This window comes from Hippocampus bargibanti, linkage group LG02 (assembly GCF_051943395.1).
Source record: "Hippocampus bargibanti isolate YZ-2025 linkage group LG02, ASM5194339v1, whole genome shotgun sequence".
Lineage (NCBI taxonomy): Eukaryota > Metazoa > Chordata > Actinopteri > Syngnathiformes > Syngnathidae > Hippocampus > Hippocampus bargibanti.
In genome coordinates, this window is record NC_142735.1 from 17137492 (window position 1) to 17160299 (window position 22808).

The 22808-nt window shown below is 40.8% G+C and overlaps 3 protein-coding genes across 7 annotated transcripts in view; 1 reads left to right on the forward strand and 2 right to left on the reverse strand.

Annotated features, from left to right (window-relative positions):
* hspa9 (heat shock protein family A (Hsp70) member 9) overlaps positions 1 to 12619 on the reverse strand; it is a 79154-nt gene extending 66535 nt beyond the window's left edge. For both annotated transcript variants that reach the window (XM_088989685.1, XM_088989684.1), the window contains exons 1-17: positions 12382 to 12619; positions 11342 to 11400; positions 11020 to 11107; positions 10601 to 10782; positions 10290 to 10414; positions 10125 to 10198; positions 9912 to 10018; positions 8533 to 8695; positions 8364 to 8456; positions 7919 to 8128; positions 7558 to 7785; positions 7232 to 7454; positions 6028 to 6122; positions 5489 to 5581; positions 4918 to 5058; positions 2630 to 4378; positions 2386 to 2547 (exon numbers count right to left, since the gene is read on the reverse strand). In XM_088989685.1, coding sequence (XP_088845811.1) covers positions 4298 to 4378; positions 4918 to 5058; positions 5489 to 5581; positions 6028 to 6122; positions 7232 to 7454; positions 7558 to 7785; positions 7919 to 8128; positions 8364 to 8456; positions 8533 to 8695; positions 9912 to 10018; positions 10125 to 10198; positions 10290 to 10414; positions 10601 to 10782; positions 11020 to 11107; positions 11342 to 11400; positions 12382 to 12462 — 2043 coding nt within the window. In that variant the 5' untranslated portion in view covers positions 12463 to 12619 and the 3' untranslated portion in view covers positions 2386 to 2547; positions 2630 to 4297. The remainder of the gene's footprint in view (positions 1 to 2385; positions 2548 to 2629; positions 4379 to 4917; positions 5059 to 5488; positions 5582 to 6027; positions 6123 to 7231; positions 7455 to 7557; positions 7786 to 7918; positions 8129 to 8363; positions 8457 to 8532; positions 8696 to 9911; positions 10019 to 10124; positions 10199 to 10289; positions 10415 to 10600; positions 10783 to 11019; positions 11108 to 11341; positions 11401 to 12381) is intronic.
* A 206-nt stretch (positions 12620 to 12825) lies between these two features.
* On the forward strand, positions 12826 to 16088 carry rab33ba (RAB33B, member RAS oncogene family a). The gene is made up of 3 exons (XM_088989686.1): positions 12826 to 13022; positions 13428 to 13724; positions 14725 to 16088. The coding sequence occupies exons 2-3, from the start codon at positions 13494 to 13496 to the stop codon at positions 15217 to 15219; spliced, it is 726 nt and encodes a 241-aa protein (XP_088845812.1). The 5' UTR covers positions 12826 to 13022; positions 13428 to 13493; the 3' UTR covers positions 15220 to 16088.
* On the reverse strand, positions 16066 to 22047 carry LOC148901731 (uncharacterized). 4 transcript variants are annotated; one of them, XM_088989689.1, is made up of 7 exons: positions 21840 to 22044; positions 21689 to 21733; positions 19436 to 19495; positions 17604 to 17735; positions 17376 to 17522; positions 16508 to 16565; positions 16066 to 16415 (listed from the first exon to the last, which is right to left on the reverse strand). In XM_088989689.1, exons 2-7 carry the CDS (start codon positions 21689 to 21691, stop codon positions 16303 to 16305), a joined length of 513 nt encoding a protein of 170 aa, XP_088845815.1. In that variant the 5' UTR covers positions 21692 to 21733; positions 21840 to 22044; the 3' UTR covers positions 16066 to 16302. The 4 variants fall into 4 exon arrangements, with proteins under 4 accessions (XP_088845815.1, XP_088845813.1, XP_088845817.1 ...); XM_088989687.1 differs by having other exon boundaries at positions 21689 to 22045; XM_088989691.1 differs by lacking the exon at positions 21689 to 21733 and having other exon boundaries at positions 21840 to 22043.
* Positions 22048 to 22808: the final 761 nt, after the last annotated feature.

Genomic DNA, 22808 nt, shown 5'->3' on the forward strand with positions numbered 1-22808 from the left:
ATATATATATATATATATATATATATATAAAACACCATCATGAAAAAAAGGTTCTATTGAAGTCAAACTGTTGCCAAGATCTATGAAGTGAATGCATGCCTTGCTAGCGTGACACCCGTTAAAAACTCTGACAGTTCATTCGAACAAAAAGTCAAAGGAGAGGTGAGTGGCAGATAGGCGCTGTCAATCACCGCAAACTCATAAATGCAGCTGGCACACAATTATCCTTGGGACATGTTATAATGACGCTTCCAATGTGACTGGCAGAATCATCCAGTAGGTGTTTGTATGTATACCAAGTAGGGAGTCTCCTCTTAGTAGAATATTTTGCATATCGTTGGCCACAAAGCATAATTGCTGAAGTCATTTTTGGGGGCCTAAAAAGTGATATCTGCATAACTTTGCACACCTTCCACTGCTAGCTACATCATCCCGCCTTTCCCTCTATATTCAGCAACACGACCTGTACAAGTCATCTGTTTGATTTAGGCATTTTTGATGCCATATGTGTTATATGACAATTTAAACACTAAAAATACCAAATGAAAGATTAGACTCTCTCCTTTCATGAATGGGTTGGTTTCACCCAAATTGCCTATTCTGCAAGAAAAAAAAAGGTGAAAATCTTTCTTGAAAAAATACTTTTTTTACACACAACAGTAACTTTGAAGCTATAATTTTTGCTTGAATGATGTCGCAAACATTTGAACAGTCCTACCCTCCTATAAAATGCAAACAATGAACATGTGTCTATGATGAGTAAATAAATGATTTATAGTGATTTTCCTGCATAACACTTCTACATTTGACAAACTTTACAAACTATTTGTGTGCTATTTAGTTAATTGTGTTATTTAAAAGTGTGCACACATGAGTCCAATGCATTTCAATGTGTGTGTGTGCACGTGTGTGTGTTTGTATGACTAATCTTGTGAGGACCACTAACATTTTATACCATACGTAGTGAGGACATTTTTGGCAAGTGAGGACCTTTTGGCCGGTCCGCACAATTTTTCATTCTAAAGGCTTCTAAAGGGTCTATATATGCATATGTTAAAGTTTCAGAGAGGTCCTCACAAATTCACCCAAAATGATTTTTTGTGTGTATTTTCATTTCACTTGGATACATACACTTTTTACTCAATGTGTGTGTGTGTGTGTGTGTGTGTGTGTGTGTGTGTGTGTGTGTGTGTGTGTGTGTGTGTGTGTGTGTGTGTGTGTGTGTGTGTGTGTGTGCGTGCATATGTGTGTGCGTGCGTGCATATGTGTGTGTGTTTTCCTCATTTAAATAATCACTGTCATCTATTCTGTCTTTGTAGTAGACTTTGACAAACATTTAGATCATTCATGTTCTTTCAAACAGTCACATTTCCGAGGATCTGCCCTGTCTTAGGTGCTTACACATTGTTATGAAATACGATGTTCTCATCCAAAACTGATCAATTTGATAAATTTCAAAGCGAAACAATGAAACCAGAGTTGTCCAAGATTTTTGCTGGGAAAAAAAATACAATTGACGTTGAAGGGGCTCCTCATGAAGATTCCCCTTGATAATTCACATTAATGATGCTCAGAATTGAAAAGGATCACCGTTTAAAAAAAATATACAGGGGTGGCAGTTAGGAGATTAAACACATATATAAAATAAAATCCATTTGTGCACACTCAGTGAGTCCATGATCTTCTATTTTGTTTGGTCGACTCATACAAAAGAGCAACATTCAGCTCACCGGGGCCTCTTTCTGACCTTGAAATGTCAACAAAAGTGTTCTCTACAACCTCAAGCCGGAAGGGATCATGTGTGTAAATAGTAAGTACTATTTAGTAAGCAGTGCATCACCCATCACTCACATCCTCATACACACCTTTGACTCCTGAGCTTTGGCAGCCTTGTTCACCAGGATGTGGACAAGATGTGAGGTTAAGTTTGTGCCTGTCAATCGCCAGGACTTCTTTCTGTCAGAGCTGTCCTCCTGAATGCCGTAACTGTAGCAAAAGGTGCTACATAACGCCAGCAGCTTGCTGTGTTCATTTCATACCTGACTGCATCCAAATGGTCATTCCAGACCACTTTTAGCAGCAAACATCTTATTGTCCTTATATAACACCGCGCTTATCTACAAAAGAGCTGATAGGAATGCTAGGTCTAGTCATGAACAGTCGGCTCACGTCATTAAATCAACTGAGGAATTGTGCTAACATTTGAAGAAATAATCGAGCTTCTCTTGCTCATTTTCAATTCCGTAAGCTTTTCCCTCAAATTGATTAACGTGACATTTAAGTCAACAACTCTCCAAAATTAAAAATGTTTATCTGTGGGCAAAGGACATCGTGAACCCTTTTGACTTAAAGTATGCCGTATTGTTGAACCAACTTTTTAATTACCTGTGTTCTCGAAGGATCCGCTCACTCGAACGCACTGCACCACGTCAATCTCATCATCATCTGCCTCCTTTTACATTTTGAATATTGTCTCGTCAGGTGGTTGGCAGATCGAGAAGGGAAGCAGGTTCAAAATGCTCCACTGGCGGTTCTAGACAGTTTTACCTAGAATGGCGAGGGGGTGGCAGGAAGTTCAGTTGAGAGGACGGAGGTTTTAAGAGACGCTCACACTTCTAATTCAGGTTACCTTTTCTGACTCTCCCGGCACATTTCATGCAGGCCATCTGAATCCTGTCGGCTATTGTTGACTACTGACTTTGCACCGTGTAGCCTACGCAATAACAATTGTCACCTCAGGGCTGCCACAAATTACTATTTTGATAGTCGACTGGAGTCACCGATACCGGCTGCAATTAGTCGACTCATCAGATAACCTGTACATTGCGGCATATTGCAGCAGAAAGCAGCTGCTCTTTTATAGACATCATTATCCATTTACTAATCTCCTTATCCTTCCAAAAGGTTGTGGGCATGCTGGAGCCTATCCCAGCTGTCTTTGGGCAGCGGCTAGGGTCGACTCTGAACTGGTTGCCATGCATGTGTAAATGAACAATTAGCGAAACAATCACAGCTTGGAACACTTCAAGGTTTTCCTTCAACCTGTCATGCTTGTATTTGCTTGCCAAAAAAACACTCTTACGCCCTCTCTCCCCGAGCCGTCCATGCAAAGTACGGGCTACCAATCGAGAGGCCATGTTAAATTGTAGTAGAGAAATTTTGTGAAAATTAAACAGTAAAAGTTTAATTCATAAAATAATTCACTGTCTTCAAACTAATTTTGCATAATTTATAATAAAAATGAAACACTTGTAATTATATGTACTGTATTTGCTTTTATTAATATTCAATCAATTAGATGAGAAAAAATGAATACAAAATAAAATGACACATTTTACCACATATTGGGAAAATCAGCTCAATTAACAAAACAGATATAACAGGACTCCCATTCACTCATCCATTATCTGAAGCGCTCTTTCCGCACAAAGGTTGTGCTTGTTGGACTTTATCCCACCTGTCCTCAGGCAGTAGGTAGAGTACACCCTAAACTAGTTGTGGGGCACGTATGGCGGATCCTCGGAAATGTGACTGTTTGAAAGAACTTGTGACTGACCACTGTTCACTCACAATGATCCAAGATCAATTTAGCAATCGAAACCATGTAAATATGAGGCCGTTGGGATGGATGCAATGCATAATTACACTTTCCCCTCAAAGATTTCACACAACCCATTTGCTGAATACCCCGAAAATAAATAAACTTACATTTTACACACGGAAACTGTGTAAACTTAAGATTGCTGCAGCTGTTGTTAAAAAGCTTTCATAAATAAGGCTTTCTTATTTGCATTACATGAGTTGTGCGATTGGCTGGCACCCATTGCTGGGTGTGCCCCATATTTTGCCCCAGGCAGGTGCAAGCTCACCTACAACCCAAATGAGGACAAGCACTGTAGAAATTGGATGGAAGGGTATGGGGGTTGGGGGGGGTCGCTTCAGATGCAGATAAACATGTCCATCTACTGGGCAAAAACAGTATGATCCATCACCAACGTTCAAGGAAGGACTGCATGAGTTTCATTTTTGTCCCATCCCAGTTCCAAACCACAAGTGGTTCAATCAGTGTCAGGCCTACTCTTTTTTATTACAAAACAAAAAGCAACATAATTGTGAACCACCTGCCCATACTTCATTTTGAATGACTGCATACATCTACAACACATACTTGCAACCATACATAATTCTGCTTCACAACATTCACACATTGATAATCACCCCCCCCCCCCACCCCTCCCTTGCCCAACAGTCCTGTTGTCAAATTCTGTGACAACAAATGCAGTGCTAAGTCAAAAGTCTACTGCTGGCCCTCTTTCTTCTCGCCTTCTGAGCTGCTGCCGCTGTCACCACTGCTGCTACTGTCACGCTCTGACGCCATCTGTAGGCGAAAGAACACACACGCACACAATTATACTTTGCAACCTGACTATAACTATTAATTTACAGGACAATAGCTTACATTTTGAGTGGGCTATTAAACATGCATTTAGTCTAGCGTTAGGATCTGCTTAATGCAAGCATTTCAATTTGTTGTAAATTTGGCACAACATTGCTACCGAAATTGTAGAAAGAGAGTCCGATTCACTTGAGCAGCCTCATATCAAAGTCTGGACACTCAAAAGTCTAGGTACCATTGTATAAACATTGGTAAATTTTCATTTTCAAATATCTGACCTTATTTTTCTGTGTGTGTCCATAATCACTGTAAGCAGTTATTACACACGTGCAGAAGACAGATGAAAGCAAAATCAAATTAGGTTGACTGTTTTCCCCTGAACGACAATGATCCTGACACTCCTGCGCCAAGATGTCACTCAGGTGCTATTGCTCATAGTATTTGAACTTTTAAGTAACTGGTGGTGGTCTTGTTTCCTAAACCCCACAAATGCCGATGGTTGACCACACCATTATACACACCTTCTTGTAGGCCATTTCAAAAAGCTTGAGCGACGCCTGCTGGAGGTTGCTGGCTGCCTGCTTGATGTTCTCTCCCGTTTCCGAATCCTTATTGGTCAAAAGATCTCGGACCTTGGTGATCTCCTCCTTTAATTTAGTGCACTGCAAAGCAGGAGTTACAAAAGCTGTCAAGGTGGATTTCAAGGTAACTTCCGACTGGCCCAACATCCCACACTGTGGCCCCAGATTAGGTTTGTCAATACTTCATAGGAGAACAATGCTTTATTTATTTACTGTAACGTACTCCCTTTAGTGGCTTATTCAAGGTTGCTATTCATCCAAACAATTCAGGATTCAGAAGCCTGGGGCAGCTGTCAATAACTATCAGGAACAATCATCTAATTTTTGCCATGCGTATAAATTGAAGGCCCAAGCATGAACTTGATTACGTGAGCGTCATTTACTAACTGATCTAATCATATCGTGGAGAAATATATTTACTTTCCATTTATTCAATATGACATGAGTTTGTGATCTGTGTTTATTAAAAACAACAAGATACCCACCTACGAATCGCACCAAAAAAAATTACCTCCTCAGCAGGAAGCTGGTCCTTGAATTCCTCCATTTTTGATTCTGTATCATGAACAATGCCCTCTGCCATATTAACAGCTTCCACACGCTCCTACCAGACACAATGAGGCCAGGAGTGAGACAGACCAGTCACCAGCATGATTGGATCAGAGAAAAAACAAAACAAAATCTTAACACGCAAGTTACCGCTATTAAACCTGGAATCCTATGGTGTATACATCCATGTTACGATGTGCTGAATGACTCAATGTGAAAATATGCAGGTATACCATGATCAGTTATCAATTGTTGTTGTTTAAATAATTAAATATGAATACAATTGATGTTGCCATGGAAAATGTTTCATCTACATACTCATTTGGCGATCATGCATTAAAATTCAGGGCAAATTGGACCCCCCCCCCCCCCCCCCCCCAAAGAAAAAGGAATCTGCAAAATGTAATCTACCCACGAAAGAAGCTCACAATGACCCCTGTCCACTCAACCCCATCCCTCAGCATCCCTTTACTATCCACTCCTTCAGCACGAGGCCCTCACCTTTCTCCTTCGGTCCTCCTCTGCATACTTCTCTGCATTCTTCACCATGTTCTCGATATCGTCTTTACTAAGACCCCCTGATGACTGGATAACAACTACAGACAAAATAAAAACAAACAACGCCGATTATGTTTGTAAATTCACTTGTGAAATGTAACATTGCAGGAGTAATAGTCAACGTTGACGGAAAGGAGCAACTGTAAGAACAACTTCACTAGCGTGTTGCGTTCCATCAACTAACCATTTGATTTTGCATTGATTCTTAAAGGACAACCGACGTCTCCAGACAAGTTGTGTCCATAATTTGTAAAATGGAGTGTATTTTACAAAGATTCCACCACATATAGCTATATTTTACGTTTTAAGACTCGCGCTGAATATTCAGGAAGTCTTGTTTTTGAGTTGGTGACAAGTCCGTACGTGACGTCACTAAAGGACCGGCCCTGACCGTAAAAAAGACGCATTGTTGCGGTCCTTCCATCACGTCAATGTATTTTGCTGTACTTGTTTGGTCTGGGAACCTCGTGTTGCACCCAAAAGCCACCAGAAGGCCCGAAGAGGGCGTCCAAGCGCCATATAAGGAATTTATCAGCCTGTGGAAACGAAGGTGGCCACAGGAGGTCGCCATTCTGTGCCTATTTTTTTGGTGAGAGATTTCCCCCCAATATTGCCTCAAAATGGCACAAATAATTTCTTTAATTGCAAACATGGATGCTTTCCTCTTCAGAGCTATTTGAATCATATTCATAACTGGATGTGTAACAAGAAAGCATATTCTCCGAATCTGAAGCCATTGTTTTGATTCACTAGCAATGCAAGACGTCTTGGCGTGACGTCACGAACTGGTGCGGGACTTTCTGAAAATGCCCAATTTGCAGCTCATTTTTTTTGCAGATTTTGGACACTTTAAGTCATTTTTATTGGTGTTTTGCATTTGACTAAAAACATCATACTGCGTATTTTGGGTATTTTAGATGCTATAAAACGTTTGTCAGATGTCAGCTAAAAAAACAAAAAAAGTGACGTCGGTTGTCCTTTAACAGTCCAACAAAGGGCGATACTTCTTAATAAAAGTTCAATTTGGATTCAACCTGAATTGGATTATTTGCACAAATTGTGGCAAAATATGTAACATGTCTTTACGCGTGTGTAAACTATGATTTAGACCGAACAGTCTGCACATGCAACAGGGAGAAAAACTCACTCTGCTGTTCCCGGCCGGTCCCCTTGTCCTTGGCGGACACATGGACGATACCATTGGCGTCAATGTCAAAGGTGACCTCGATTTGGGGGACACCGCGTGGGGCAGGAGGGAGTCCCACCAAAGTAAACTGACCCAGCACCTTATTGTCTGCTGCCATATCTCTCTCACCCTGACACACTTTGATCTCCACTTGAGTTTGTCCATCTGCTGCTGTGGAGAACACCTGCGGGAATTGGGAGAAGGGGGGGTATCACTTTGGCGTCCTTTTCTCAAGATTAACAGGCTAAGATGTCATGTGCCCATTGAGAGCTTCAACACATCTGTACCTGGCTCTTCTTGGTGGGAATGGTTGTGTTCCTGTTAATAAGTTTGGTGAAAACACCGCCCAGAGTCTCAATTCCAAGCGACAGTGGCGTCACATCCAGAAGCAGCACATCTGTGACATCTCCGGCCAGAACGCCACCCTGGATGGCTGCCCCTATAGCCACTGCCTCATCTGGGTTGACAGACTTGCTGGGCGCGCGACCAAACAAGTCTTGAACAGTCTGCTGGACCTAAAAGAGGGAGACTATGTTAGTGCAACGAGGCATCAATACGCCTGTGCCAATCGGGGCTGCAAAGCTACAGTGTAGCTCCATTTCGTTTGGGCCAGCCACTGAGAATTCCCAAAAACATATTGCTACGTACCTTGGGCATGCGTGACATGCCTCCAACCAGAAGCACCTCCCCAATGTCACCCTTGGACACCTCGGCATCTTGCATGGCCTTCTGACATGGTGCGACCGTGCGACGGATCAGGTCGGCCACAAGGCCTTCAAACTGAGCACGCGTCACTTTCATATTGAGATGCTTGGGACCTGATGCGTCCATGGTCAGGTAAGGCAGATTGATGTCAGTCTACAAGCGAGAGCATAAAATCAAGTTACAGAGCAGCCCGGCTAGGAAAATATCCAAATGTCTTTATTGACATTATTCGAGTGAGTGAAAGATGCTTCAGCATTTAGGAAGGAAATATGCCTCTGCACAATGTCTCCCTGCCCAGAAGACTATAAGTGTACTTTAGACTTTGCCAAGAATTCACCCTTTTTAAAACCAAGCACACCTATAAATTCCTCAAGTTGCACATGCATACCTGCAGTGACGATGACAGCTCACATTTGGCCTTCTCGGCAGCTTCTCTGACTCTCTGGAGGGCCATGCTGTCCTTTGTCAGATCCACACCAGACTGAAGTGGAAAAATAACACTTATATGAACATTTCAACTCACGAGGCCGCAGTCAAGATGGTCTTTCATTAATCACCTCTCTCTTAAATTCTTTCACAATGTGTTTGAGAAGGGGTAGGTCAAAGTCTTCTCCTCCAAGGATGGTGTCGCCATTGGTGGACTTCACCTCAAAAACTCCCTTCTGTATCTCCAAGATGGAGATATCAAATGTACCTCCACCAAGATCATATACAGCAATACTGAAAAACAAACAAGCCGGTTTCACTGGGGAATTCGATTTCTGTAAAACGGGAGTTTCAGTAAAATATGAGTGATTTAAAACAAATTAGAAACCATATTCTCCCCTTTGCTCTTAAGGAGGAAGTCAAGTCAAAGATTTTCTTGAACATTATCTTTAAAATATGTACACGAGTCCAGCACCAGTAAAACATGGCATTTTAATTAAAATTGCATTTGCACATATAAATTAAGTAGAAAAATCAACATTGTTTTATGGACTTGGTAATTCAAATCAGTGTCCATGTTGACATGTTGTGGTTAAAGGACAACCGACGCCTCTGGACAAGTTGTGTCCATAATTTGTAAAATGACTTCTACTGAGCATATATTACAAAGATTCTTCCGCATATAGCTATATTTTACGTTTTAAGACTTGCGCTGAATATTCAGGAAGTCTTGCTTTCGAGTTGATGACGATGCCTGACCTGACGTCATGTCTGGAACGCCCCTGACCGAGACAGCAACACACAATGCATTTTGGGTACTTTGTTTGGTCTGAAAACTTCGTGTTCGTGTCTATGTTGATGGCGAAATTAGAAGGAAAACACATAACGCGATGGTGAATCGTTGTGTGAGGACTACTATTTGATATGAGTCGACACAAATTCCCACAAATCAGCCCATTTCCAACGGAACTTGGGCGCCATCTTGTGCATTTTCCGGGACGCTATATTGGAGTCCTGACGGCTCAATTGATATGGAAGTACTTCTTTAATCGATTGCAAGCATTTATGCTTTCCTCTTCAGAACTATTTGAATCATATTCATAACTGGATGAGTAACAAGAAAGCATCTTCTCCAACTCTAAAGCCATTGTTTTGATTCTAGAGCAAGGCATGACGTACTGGCGTGACGTCACGAACAAGGGACCGGGACATTCTGAAACTGAAACTTTCTGAGGTCATTTTGAAGTACTTTTGGGACACATTAAGTGATTTTTATTGGTGTTTTTCATTTGACTAAAAATATCATCCTGCGTGTTTTGGAAATTTTAGATGCTATGAAACATTTTTCTGATGTCAGTTATGAAAAGAAAAAATGGTGTTGGTTGTCCTTTAAATAATATCACTACTTCGACTGGCTTTTTTCAGTTTAAAAATGTGCTAATGAGCCCACTCCAATATTTGTGTTTGACTTTGGCACCTAATGCACTTAGTTAGAATCAATTCCACTCACATCTTGTCTTGGGTTTTGTCCAAGCCGTAGGCTAGCGCAGCTGCTGTGGGTTCATTGATCACGCGCAAGACATTCAAACCAGCGATCTGACCAGCATCCTTGGTAGCCTGAACACACATCAACATGGCAATTAGTGACAATGACCTTTCACAGCAGAGGATAGAACATAGTTTTGTCTTGCCGATGTGTATGTTTGCACCTGCGTGCGTTTACCTGTCTCTGAGAGTCATTGAAGTAAGCTGGTACTGTGATCACAGCATTCTTCACTTTACTTCCGAGGTAGTTCTCTGCAACAAACAAAATCACCAAAATATTACAAGATAAAAATGGTGTCTGTTGCCTGTTTGTGAAAAAGAACCCCCTTAGAAAAACCATTACCTGCCGTCTCCTTCATCTTCATCAGGACAAAGGCCCCAGCCTGACTGGGGGAGTACATTTTTCCATGAGCCTCCACCCAAGCATCACCATTAGAAGCACGCACGATCTTGTAGGGCACATTCTTCCTGTTGATGGTGAACAAATTACGTTAGCTAAAACATTGGATAGGATGTACCTTTATTCATCTCACTGTGGAGAAATTTACATTTCACAGCAGCAAAGTTATGACAGGAAGAAGAAAGGAAAGAAAGAAGTAGAAAAACAAAATACAGGATCTGACAATCATCCCGCATTTTCATCATCCTACTCACAAATCTTTCTGGACTTCTGTGTCATCAAATCGGCGGCCAATCAGTCTCTTTGTGGCGTACAACGTATTCTGAGGATTGGTAACAGCCTGCCGTTTGGCAGGCATGCCAACCAGGCGCTCCCCTTCGGCCGTAAAGGCAACGACTGAAGGAGTTGTCCTGGTTCCCTCGGCATTCTCCAACACCTGCATTACATATTTTTTTTATTACATGGTACATTTACATATTACATAGTTTCATGTACTCTGTGCTGCATTAGATTGGATTTACCTTTATTAGTCTCTCAGTGGAGAAATTTACATTTCACAGCAGCAAAGTTATGAAAGGAAGATGAGCACACCCACTGCACACATTTACAAAACACACACGCACACACTCACACACGCGCGCACACAAGAAAGAAACAACATATTGAGTATCACCTTAGCTTGTTTACCCTCCATGACGGCAACACACGAGTTGGTGGTTCCCAGATCAATTCCAATGACTGCCCCTTTGATGGCTTCCGACCTGCAAAATAGTCAACTAATATTAGTCATGTAGCATTTAGAAATAAAAAAGTGTTTTCCTCCAATTTATTGCGATATGGAACAGTCATCGCTTGTCTATGCAAAAAGTAGCAAAATATCAAAAATGGGCAACATACACTGTCATTGTTTTAAGATGTTCTAAAACATGTTTATCTTCCAAGTTTGGCCTGACGATTATATCTGGAGGCCATATAAGCAATTGAAATATACTTACGCATAGTCTCTCCTGGACAGGGCTCGAAGAGCATCAGATTGGAAACCGTTCCAGTGAGCCTGTGGGGAGAACACAGTGTTGCTTCTAAATGTAGGGCTTTAGGCCAATCAGACCCAAATTAGATCATTTGCTCTAACATGATTGGGACTAAACATATAAATTGCGATGCAATCCATGGTCACTCGTATTTGGCAGCTACGATGTACATGACCCAGGTCAAAACGAGTGTATGATTTGGAGCAGTATATTGGCCAAAATAAAGCTCTATTGTTTTTAAACAAATCACAGCAATGGTCAGAATAATTGACAAGTACAGTGGTCAAATCATTAAGTGGCCAACTGTGCTCTCTGTACGCAGCCATGTGGTAAGTGGAAACAGTGCACATCAGCAATTGACAACGAATATATCCTATTTCGATTTCCTTTTAAAATGCTGGTAATATGTAGAAAGGTAGGTGAGGTGGCATCATGGGTCCTTGGAAAAAAATTATATATATATATATATATATATATATATATATATATATCCCCATAAGAGGTCTATTGACCCACAAGCTTTGAGGACGACCCCGTTGGATGAAAATTGCATCAGATAGGACATCACTTTGAAGGTCAACGAGTCATACATCCGCCACAGACTTGTGATGATACAAAAAACACACTGGCTAAATTAACTCCTTCACACTGCAAGCATCACACAACATCGAATACGTGGGGGACGATTACAGTTAACACGATCATCAGACTCCACAACCACAAATGTCAGACGCAGGCGTTCACATTCACAATTATTACCTCCCAGCAAATACAAATTAACAAATAGATGATACGTCAATTGGTGCGAGTTCAATTGGGCGTGACGGTGTAAAATACACTGCATTTCACGGGACGAGCTAATGACAAACGGCGTTTTAAAAGTCACAAGAACGAGATAGCCACAAGCTAATCGCTAACATAACATACATGACAGTGTCCTTACAACAGTAACACTAAGTGGCGAGGAAAATGTAATTATCGTTTACGTGTGTGGGGAAACTCACCTTTGTTAGCAAAGATGACACATTTCGTGCGCAGTTTCTTGTCGGCAGAGTCCTTGAAACACTTCGGGCAACGCACAACATTTTGAACAACTCGACTAACTAACCGTAAGAAAACGAGATAAACAGTTTACCAGTAATAAATACTGACGAAATTTCAACAATCGCTTCACAAGAGCAACGTGAGGATTAATGTTAGAGCTTGATTGCAGTCAGACTACCGGTAGGTAGTAAAGAGAAAGGCAAAAGAACTGCGACGCACCTTCTGGAATTATCCAACACATGTTACACCATGCAAAGCTAGAGGACCCCTAAAAACTGGATGTACACATAGTGCCTGAGTCTATTTTGCAAATCGAAAACATGATATCCCTTACAAAAATATTTGAATCATACATGTCTCCGGTATATATAATTTTAATCCAATATATATGTTATAATTTTAAATCTAAAAATAATGTATAATATATTTTAGGGTTTTACATTAACGATTAGTATCGGGCACCTATGCCTGTGAACATCTGAAGGTCATGATGTAACGGCACCATCGGCAGTTTCACGTGTTACATCGAGAATGCAAATTGAAAATAACATCGTGATAAGTACCGACACTATTTTATGTCAGGAGTCGCTGATCACTCACGGTAAATACAAGGTCCTGTTAATGTAAAAAAAAAACCTGACTGAATGAGATAGAGCCTAAATTAATTTCAGATTGCTTTTCCTCGAGCAGGATGTATTTTATTATACTGGAACATGCAAGTTGGATAAAGTGACTGTAGTAAAGCAGTGTCAGTTTTCGACACGTTCAATTGAGTGCTTCCGTTTCCGTGTTGTTTTAACGCAACATTCAATATTCTCGCGAGACGTGAGCAAATGGAAACGTGGCTTTGTGGCTGAAACACAAACACTGTACTGTAAAACAACAAAATCTGTACATTTTTGAAGTCGTATCAGTCATTAAGTAACTGAAAGTTGAACATCGGTCAGGCATATCAGATAAGTACGAGCACGGAAGACAGTGGCAACTCTCAAGAATCTCTTTTCAGTGCTTGCTTGTCAACATCGGGGTTGGAAGCTCTCACTGGTCGTCGTTGAGCAGTTTGTCAGCTACCATGGCAGAGAGCCTTTCTTCGGGTGAATTCTCGAGCTCTCTGACGAGCACCGCCAGCCTTCCTCCTCCGAGGACTCGTATCTTTAAAATCATCGTTATCGGGGATTCCGGGGTTGGCAAGACATGCCTGACGTACCGTTTTTGCGCCGGAAAGTTCCCCGAGAAGACTGAGGCCACGATCGGGGTGGACTTCAGGGAGAGGCTGGTGGATATTGACGACGAGAAGCTCAAGGTGGGCATTGCAGTTCATGTAAACGGGGCATTCATTTTTTTTTTTTGCTTTCTATTATTAGATACGTAAACACAGGGTGCGTCTTGAGTAGCGCGGGTGACAACAAGACATCCTCATGCTGGCATAAACCATGTAGATTATTTATTCTCACTTTCGTGGATGTCTCATCTGCGCCACAGTAATTGATGTTATTTTCACAATCACAGGTGCATGCATAGTACAGTACATGTCTGTCACGGGCGACTGTAATTGCAGATTGACACGAGCACTCAATTGTCTTAAATTGAAGATTTTAACGTCTGGTCTAAAAGTACAGACTGAAATATACCCAAACGCTTGACAAAACATTTTTTATGGGACAATTCTGAATGTATAGATGTTTTAGATCAAACGGAATATTTTTGAAAACCAGAAGCTCATGATTGTTGTTGGCAGAAGACAACATATTCCCCGTTGTTGCGACCTTATCGCTCACTTTTTGTAATTTCTTGCTTTTTTGCCAATGTTTCAATGTCTCTGCTTTCTGTTTTTTGTCCTACCTTTAAGTCCCCATGGTCTCAATCACCAAATCCCATTCATGGTTGACATCACCTCTGATGTCTATTTTTTATGTTGTGTGATCACCTACAGAGGTTAATAAAAAGTAACAAGCATATCTTGACAAAGTAAGAGTAGAAGATACAAGAAGTTTTTAAATTGAGGAATTAAAAGTAAAACACATTTCCAGAAAAAAGAAATATTCAAGTAATGTAATGTTCCAGTGACCTGAAAATTCTACTCATGTACGGTCGCAAAGTATTTGGATTTTGTTGCTTTCCACCACACGAATGGTGTCTTTGAATTCTTACTTAAATACATTCAATGCTTGCTTGTCATGTCAACTCAAAATGATCATTGTGAGTTCATCGAGATTGTATTTGATGAACAGCACAATTGTTTTGCCTTTTATTTCATTTTTGGGTGTGTTACTTCGTCTAAATGCCACCACTTCTATCTACAGATCCAGCTATGGGACACAGCGGGCCAGGAGCGCTTCAGGAAGTCAATGGTGCAACACTACTACCGCAATGTGCATGCTGTCGTCTTCGTCTATGACATGACTAACGCTGCCAGCTTCCGCAGTCTCCCCGCTTGGATTGAGGAGTGTAAGCAGCACGCTTTGGGCACAGAAGTGCCCAGGATACTCGTTGGAAACAAGTGCGACCTCCAAGACTCAGTTCAAATTGGAACAGACGTGGCACAGCAGTTCGCTGACTCCCACTCCATGCCTTTGTTTGAGACCTCTGCTAAGAACCCAAACAGCCAGGGCGGCATACATTCTGGCAATAGTGACCACGTCGAAGCTATTTTCATGACAGTGGCTCACAAACTCAAGTCTCAGAAGCCTCTGGTGTTGAGCCAACCTCCTGCAGGATCAGGAGTCAGCATCAACTTAAGTAGCAGGATGGAGGATGGCACCAATGGGTCACGGAGTTGGACATGTAGCAGCTGCTGATTGGTAAAGAGACAAGACTATGAATTAAGCGGATGCGCAGACTGATTCACAGCCACAAGAAAATCAACAGTCGCACATGCCTGTGCTTACATTCATTCATACATTTTAACTTTTGGTTGGATAGTAAGTGGATTACTGTGTTGGAATGAACACGAGATGAAATCAATTATTCTATGATTTGTGCTCTGGCCAGCAACAAGAGAACCTGGAGCGAAAATAAAACACTTCAATGTACCTGCGGTTGTTGGGACAATGAAATGTGAATTCTAAGCATGGTAATGTGTCAGAGGCATTTACTCAGTTAATTCTTTGCCACAATAAAGTACCTCAGTTCTTTAGAACTGACATATGGCAAAACATGCCAACATTTCTACAATTTTGCACACCCCGCAGATAGGATATAATGATTCATTCTCAAGCATTTGTCTTTCACTGAGACGGAAAGATACAAACAGGACTTTGAGAATTACATTAATAAAAGCATTTATACATCATATACCGGTATAGCACTTTTATACTCCCACTTCTTTTTATATTTTGGGTGGGGGTGGGTCCAATATCCCACACATTTTTCTGGGAAACACATATTGAATGATTTTTTAAAGGCCTTTTTAAAGTTAAGTAATTCCTCCCCCATGACATCTAAATATAATCAATTGTACATGTATTTCCCCCTGTTGCAGACAGGCCCCATCCCCCTGGGAATGACAGTTTTTGGCGATATTGTTTTTTTGGGGTAATGCAGGGTTTTGGGGGGATTACTGCATCTGTTTTGTCATGTGACATTGCAATAAACAATCTAACATTTCGCCATATCTACAAACAAGGTAACCTAAAAGCAATTACTTGTTTTGGCAGAATTTATTCATTAAATGGTTTATATATTTAAAACTCACATTGTTACAACACATTCAGTGAAATACTAAGGCAAATATTGCATAAGAAACTGCACAGTCATCTTTAGTGAGAGATCGATGCAACTGGAGTGCTCAATGCTTGATACCTGCTCTGTCAAGAAAACAAATGATTGGCACAATCTTCAGCAGCATGATGTCTTTCAGTCGGGTATGAAAGTATGAGAAATTAGTTTTTGTTCAGTCTACTGTATGGAGGTAACTTGGAGGGACCTTCCCTCTCTTTGCTACCAGAGTCTATCGTCTGAGCTGGAGAGTTGAAGAGCCTGTCATTACCGCCAGCTACAAGCAGAAAAGCAACATAAGACTCACAGCTGACATCAAAAGGTTCACTATGGTCAGATGTTAGTGACTTGAAGATTGAGAACTTTCACCTTGCCAGGTACAGACCATCTCAGCTTCTGCCGGGTCATACTGTGGAACCAGTGTCTCCTGCAATACACACATGATACAAACCCGGGCTAACACGGAAAACGTGAAAATGGTATGGCTAGGGGTTAATGACTTAAATGGTATGTATGCACTACACTACAAAGGGTATAAAGTGAAATGCGTGGAAGGCTGAAGGGGCTAAAAATGTTGAAATTTGACTTATTTACAGGTTCCACAATATACCATATGCAAAGGAAAAAGTGCATATTGACCATTTGTTTTGGCCTTAATACAGAGACAGAATCACATAGAGTTTAGGAGAACCAACCATCTCCTAATTTTAGCATTATTCTTCTCCATTAAAACATCAAAACTATTGATGGTGCTTCATCAATGCTCATCTGTGATCCTCATTAGACATATCACCAGTCAGTAAAAATAAATGTATTGACCAAATGCTCTTACTAGTGTTTATCTTGCCTCTGATTATGTTGTCAGGCATCTGATCAGCTAAAAAATGTTTTTTTTTCTCCACAAAAAAACCCCACTGTGTGCCATAAAAAGATCACTGGAACAATACTAATTTCATTTTGATACATAGTTGGTGTGGTCTACATAAACTTTCGATGAGAAGGTTTCTTCAGCCATCATCTGTACAAATTTTTAAATTTGTACAGATGACGGCTGAGGAAACCTCATCGATGGACCACTCCTGTACAACTGAGAGCTTACACAGATGTCTACATAAACTTGACACTTTGAAAATGAACAGAAATGGGTTAAAAAAATGCAACGTTAATTCACAGAAGAAAAATTATATAGCTCATTGCCGCTGTGATAGAAAATTTAACAAATGCCGACAGTACCCACCAGTCCAGTTCGGGCATCGTAGCAGCCACACCGAGGTAGACTACTGCAACCCACATAAGAGATGAGGGATGACAGGAGGAGGCTGAGGATGCAGCTTAGAAGTATGGTGGCATTGGCACCCTTCACCATCCGATGGAGTACAAATGTCTGTGTAGAGACACCAAAGCTTGTTGCACTCGCGTGTGATTATGATAGCAGGACTAGAGCAAGTTTTGTGAATGTGATTACCACTTCGGGACTGTGATGATGGTGGAAGACATCTCTATCTTCCTCTCCATAAGTGAGCGTTAGACAAGAATAGCCCAGTACAAAGAAAGAAGCCACGCAAGAGAGCCAGGCTGCTGCCACCATCACACTCACCTGGAGGAAGTACAGTCAAGGAAATGGTCATGTGCATGCATTGGCATTCATATTTTTTTAAACACAACACCCTTATCATAGAAAGAGATTATTATGAGAATCTAATACCTTGGTTTACAAACTTAATTGGTTCCCAGAAAGTGTGTGTCAGGTGAAAAGTTCATCTGCCGAACATGTATTTCCCATAAGAAACCATTAAAAATGAGAATACTGTAATCCGTTACCAGGTCTCCATAAAACATATTTTTTTTACTAAATAAGCCTTAAAACTAGACAAAATATACCTTATTTTATGTCTAATAAATGTGCTATTGGATTGTAATTAAAGAAATAAACTGTACAGTATAATAAAGTTGTTTTATTTACCTTTGTGATGGTCGTTGATGTAGTTGCCTATTGATGATACCCGAGTGAAGTTGCTGTGCTTTCTCGGCGATAATACTCTCACTCACAATGTCCCCTGCTGGCTGCTTTTCGTTAATCCAAATCAACAGAAGTTTTTCAACCTCTTCTATTGCCTGAGAGCGTTGCTTAGACAACACAGAAGTTTTTCAATGATCTTCTTCTGCTCGACCGTAATTTTCTTTTGTGTCCTCTTCGGCTTAACACTAGCCTGTGGTGGGGTCTTTTTCGGTCCCATAATAGCAAAAGTACTCCACTCGATCACAAACCACGTCTGCACTCAAAGGGGATGTGGAAAACTGGTCCGCCAGCCACTGTGGCGCTGTGTGGTTTGGTTCGTTCACCGAAAACTCGTTTGTATGCCAAGATTATATTCTCGCAAATTTAATGTTCGTAAAGCGAAAAGTTTGTGAGCTAAAGCATTCGAAAACTGAGGTATCACTGTACATATAACTTGAGTGGTACTGGAGAAGTTTCTGCTACTGCCTTTCATGCAGATGTTGTGAGTTCAATTGTAGACCCCAATACCAAGCGAGCCACTTCAAACTGGATTAAAAAAACATGTGGAATGTGACAGAAAAGGCATATGGCATAAAAATTGTGCCCAACAAACAAACAAAGAAACAAGCAAGCAAAAAATGTGATTGACTCCCCTAGGCGAAACCTTGTAGAACAAACTGAAGAAAAAAAACTGAGAATGTTCAATGTGGACGCAAAATTAACTGTCTGTATATATGGTATTGTATATCATGCTTTGCTGAAGGACAGTGTACCACAAACCAAGCAAATTAATTATTGAATTGATTCTGGTCAACTCAAGTTTAATTCCTGGAGTTATCGAAATGCAGTCACGTCCTTAGAATGCTTTTTCACACTGTGCCCCCTCCAACCCCCAGACGCCTGCTTGCGAGGTGTCTGAATTTCATGGGGCACCCATATATGTATACATTATAAATTATAGTGATCATCTCTACCTATCCTGTAAATGTGTAACTGACTGGTTAGAATCTTTCTTTTTTACCTTAAATGCCTTCCTGCTCCCCCAAAAATAAAATCTCACTTTTTTTTGTCTTTACGACTTGAAGTGGACATATACATTGTTCTACTGTACATACTAATAATAATACATTTCATTTACAAGCGCCTTTCAAAACTCGCTTTAGTCACAGGATAAAATTTTCTGTGGGTGAGCAGCGGCAGCCACACACGCCAGCGTTCACTCCTTTCAAAATTCTCAAGGACACTTTACAGTCACAGGATATTTTTTCTGTGGGTGAGCAGCATGCAAGAATATTTACCAACGTTGAGTTTTTCCTTTGAGATGCAAACAGAGCCAAAACACCTGGACAAGCCATGACCTGAGAAAATAAATGTAAAAACACAAAGTGGATGCTGAATGGAAGACAGTTAGTAAATTTAGGTTGGGCTCAAGATGCTTTTCCAAAAGACATGCTCCACAGCGAAATTACCCTGCTGCTCAGATATTTGCATTTCCATTTGACTTTTTCGGGGCTGAGCGGGATCCTAATGTAACGGAGTTGTACACTTAGATTATTAAATTATGAAGGAAGTGACGCAACGGCGCACAGTGTGGCACTATGTCCCGCCCATAGTTTCCAGAACAATCTCGAGGAGATTCAAGTTAATCACAAGACGAAACCCATGCGACTTCACCCATCCCTTCTGCCATACTGTGTTGCAGGTAATAATTGTTTCATTTCGTTTTTATTGAACAATATTTAGTTTCTTGTGTCGTGTTTCATTTGCCCGTGAGTGTCCGTGGCGGGTTGAACTGTGCGCCAGCCATTACAAGCGCACCGCGTGTTCTGCCGAGTCTCCGCCCATGATGCGTTCAGGGACATCTGGTAAATAACAGTGAATTTGTGTTGTATTCTCTTTTTCTGTAAATAACCACTATACGATCACACGTTGTTAATTCTGTTTTGTTATCTACAATGTTTTGCATTTGAGAACTCTCGAGGAGATTCAGGTTAATCACAAGACGAAACCCATGCGACTTCACCCATCCCTTCTGCCATACTTTGTTGCAGAAATAAAAGAAATAAAAAGACACATCCACGCGTCTGGTCTTCATTAATACGGCAGCATCGTGGAGATGAAGACAGTCACTGTTGTGACACCCGTCACACTAAGATATTTTTTTAGCGTTGGTTCTAAAGAGCACAGGCGCTCTGGGGCATAGCACGGCTGCATCACCACTATATCTTGATTGGTTGATAGAGATGTGGCAAGGAACTCTGCCCCAAATCTAAATGTTGAATCTGCGACAGATATTTGAATTTATATGTTTGCTATATGGAATACTTTCAGGATATATGGATTTGTATATGTATATGGAATATTTTTTTTTTGTGGCCAGTTTCGTTATCTTACATATGTTGTCCTCACACACCGGAAGTTTGGATGCACTTTACCTACCAATAAAGGTGAGTGATGACATGCCATTGAAGTTGGACTTTTGCCCCATCACAATACTGAAGAACCGAAAGTCATTATATCATCCGCTCATGAAACACACGTTGGCACACCTATGCATTTGCCTTGTCGGTCTATTTAATGTGCTCATTTTTTTATGTAGCGGAAACAGGTAGCCTTCAACAAAACATTTAATCCAATATTATAATCATTATCAGAACCATTCTAACAATGTTTATGTGGCAGGAAAAGTAATGCACATGTGGCTCTATGTTGCTACCAGCGTTTTTGTTCATAAAGTCAAGAAAAAAATAAGGGGTGTAAAGGTGAGGGTCATGTCATTCATGATTATTGGAGAAACGCGAGATTCATAAGAAAACTGTTAGCAGACTATCAGGTCATTGTAATTCTTTCTCTTTGCATTACTTTTATAGTTTCAAACCCATTATTTTTACTGGAGTTGTAACATCACATTAAGCCATTTTAAATCGCAACATCCATACCTTCACTTGAGTAACACCACTACTCATGACCCCCCTGTTCCTGTATGAAATGTACAACACAATATAAATAAAGCTGCCTTACCCTTGTCAAGAAATAGTTTTACAAATGACTATTTGTCTGAAACATTTCAAAATGTTACATCGTTCTTAATTTTAAATATACACAGTACATAAAACAATCATATTTCAGAGAGCTGGCATCGCGGACAACTGGTGTGCAAATCTACCTCACAGTTCAGAGGACCAGAGTCCATATGCAGACTCTGGCATTCCCAGTGGTGTTTGCATGTTCTCCCGTGCCTACGTGGATATCCTTCCACATTCCAAAAAACGTGTTTAGTAGTTTCACTAAAAGATAAATCGGCTGTGGTTCTGTTAACTAGTTCGGGTGATACAATGCCATTGCTCTGCTCTTATTCCACAAATCCAATGGCTGGATCAAATGGCGACATTGGATCAAGTAACATTGCACATGCACATCATGGACGGCAAATGTTTTGTTAGGTTACTTAAAAGGGAATAATAGAACACATGTTTTGCTGGTTTTAACCGTGCCAGTGTCTCAATTACTTGAATAAAAGAGTATGCAGTGCGCGAATGTGATGGTCTCACCATTCCGCCCCACACTGGTGTCCTGGTTGTGCTTAGTGGCGTATCCTTGCGGAAAACGGCATCCATGAAGCCACAAATCAAACAGATCGCCGCAGACGCCATTTGTAGGACACCCAGGAAGAGTACGCGCTTTTGGTTAAAAATTAAATACCTGTAGCGGTCCATCGCCGGCCGTCACCCGCTCGAAGGACGCCACGGTTGGCACAAGAAAAAAACCTTAATTCACATTAAGGTTTTCTTCTGTCAGGTGAAAAACACGATTTGGTTGGCGTTTTGAAATATGAGTTGTTCAATACAGCGGGTTAAAACTGCCTCTGGTGTCCCCAGGTGCCGTCTGAGCGGCAACGGCAGATTATAGTTGATTTCGGCTGAACTGTGGGAAGTTTGTTAATCATTTACCTGCCCCAGTGACGAAAGCACATAAACTGTATTATGTGCCCTTATTTCGGACTGGCAAAATATTTGTCCAAAACTGTAACACTTTGTTTTCACACTCATAATTGTGCTTATTTAACAATTAACGAATCAAACCACAAAACCTATATACGTATTGAAATTACAAATTAAGCTTCTAAACACACATGGAAAAAACACAACTATACTCCCCTTATACCAGTGTTGAAAGTCCAGGTTGACAAAGGCCTATGCAGTTGGGTGGACAGCCGTTTCCGACTAGGAAAATTATATGGCCCTTTGAACTCCTGTACTACGTCCGAGATGCGAAGATTTTGGGGTAAAAAAAAAAAAAGTTCACCCCTGACATCATTGTGACGAACATCATCATTGTGAAAGCGCTATATAAATCAGTGTGTGTTGGATCGTATTGTTTCAGTATTTCTGATTTTAGATTGCTTGGTCAGAACAAATATTTTGTCAAAAAATACATAATTATTTTTTTTCATGTTATTAGATAAATAGTAATGGATTCCCTCGATGCGGGTGGAGAGGTACTGGCAATTAAGTTTGGTATTAACTCAAACAAGGTGCCAAATGTGCTGTTTGCTACTTCTATACCTCAAGGCATAGGATGTAAATTGATCATACTATATTTAGGTACAAATTGATGACACTAATTTGGATTTTTAGAAATGGCAGACAACAAACACACTGAATAAAAGAC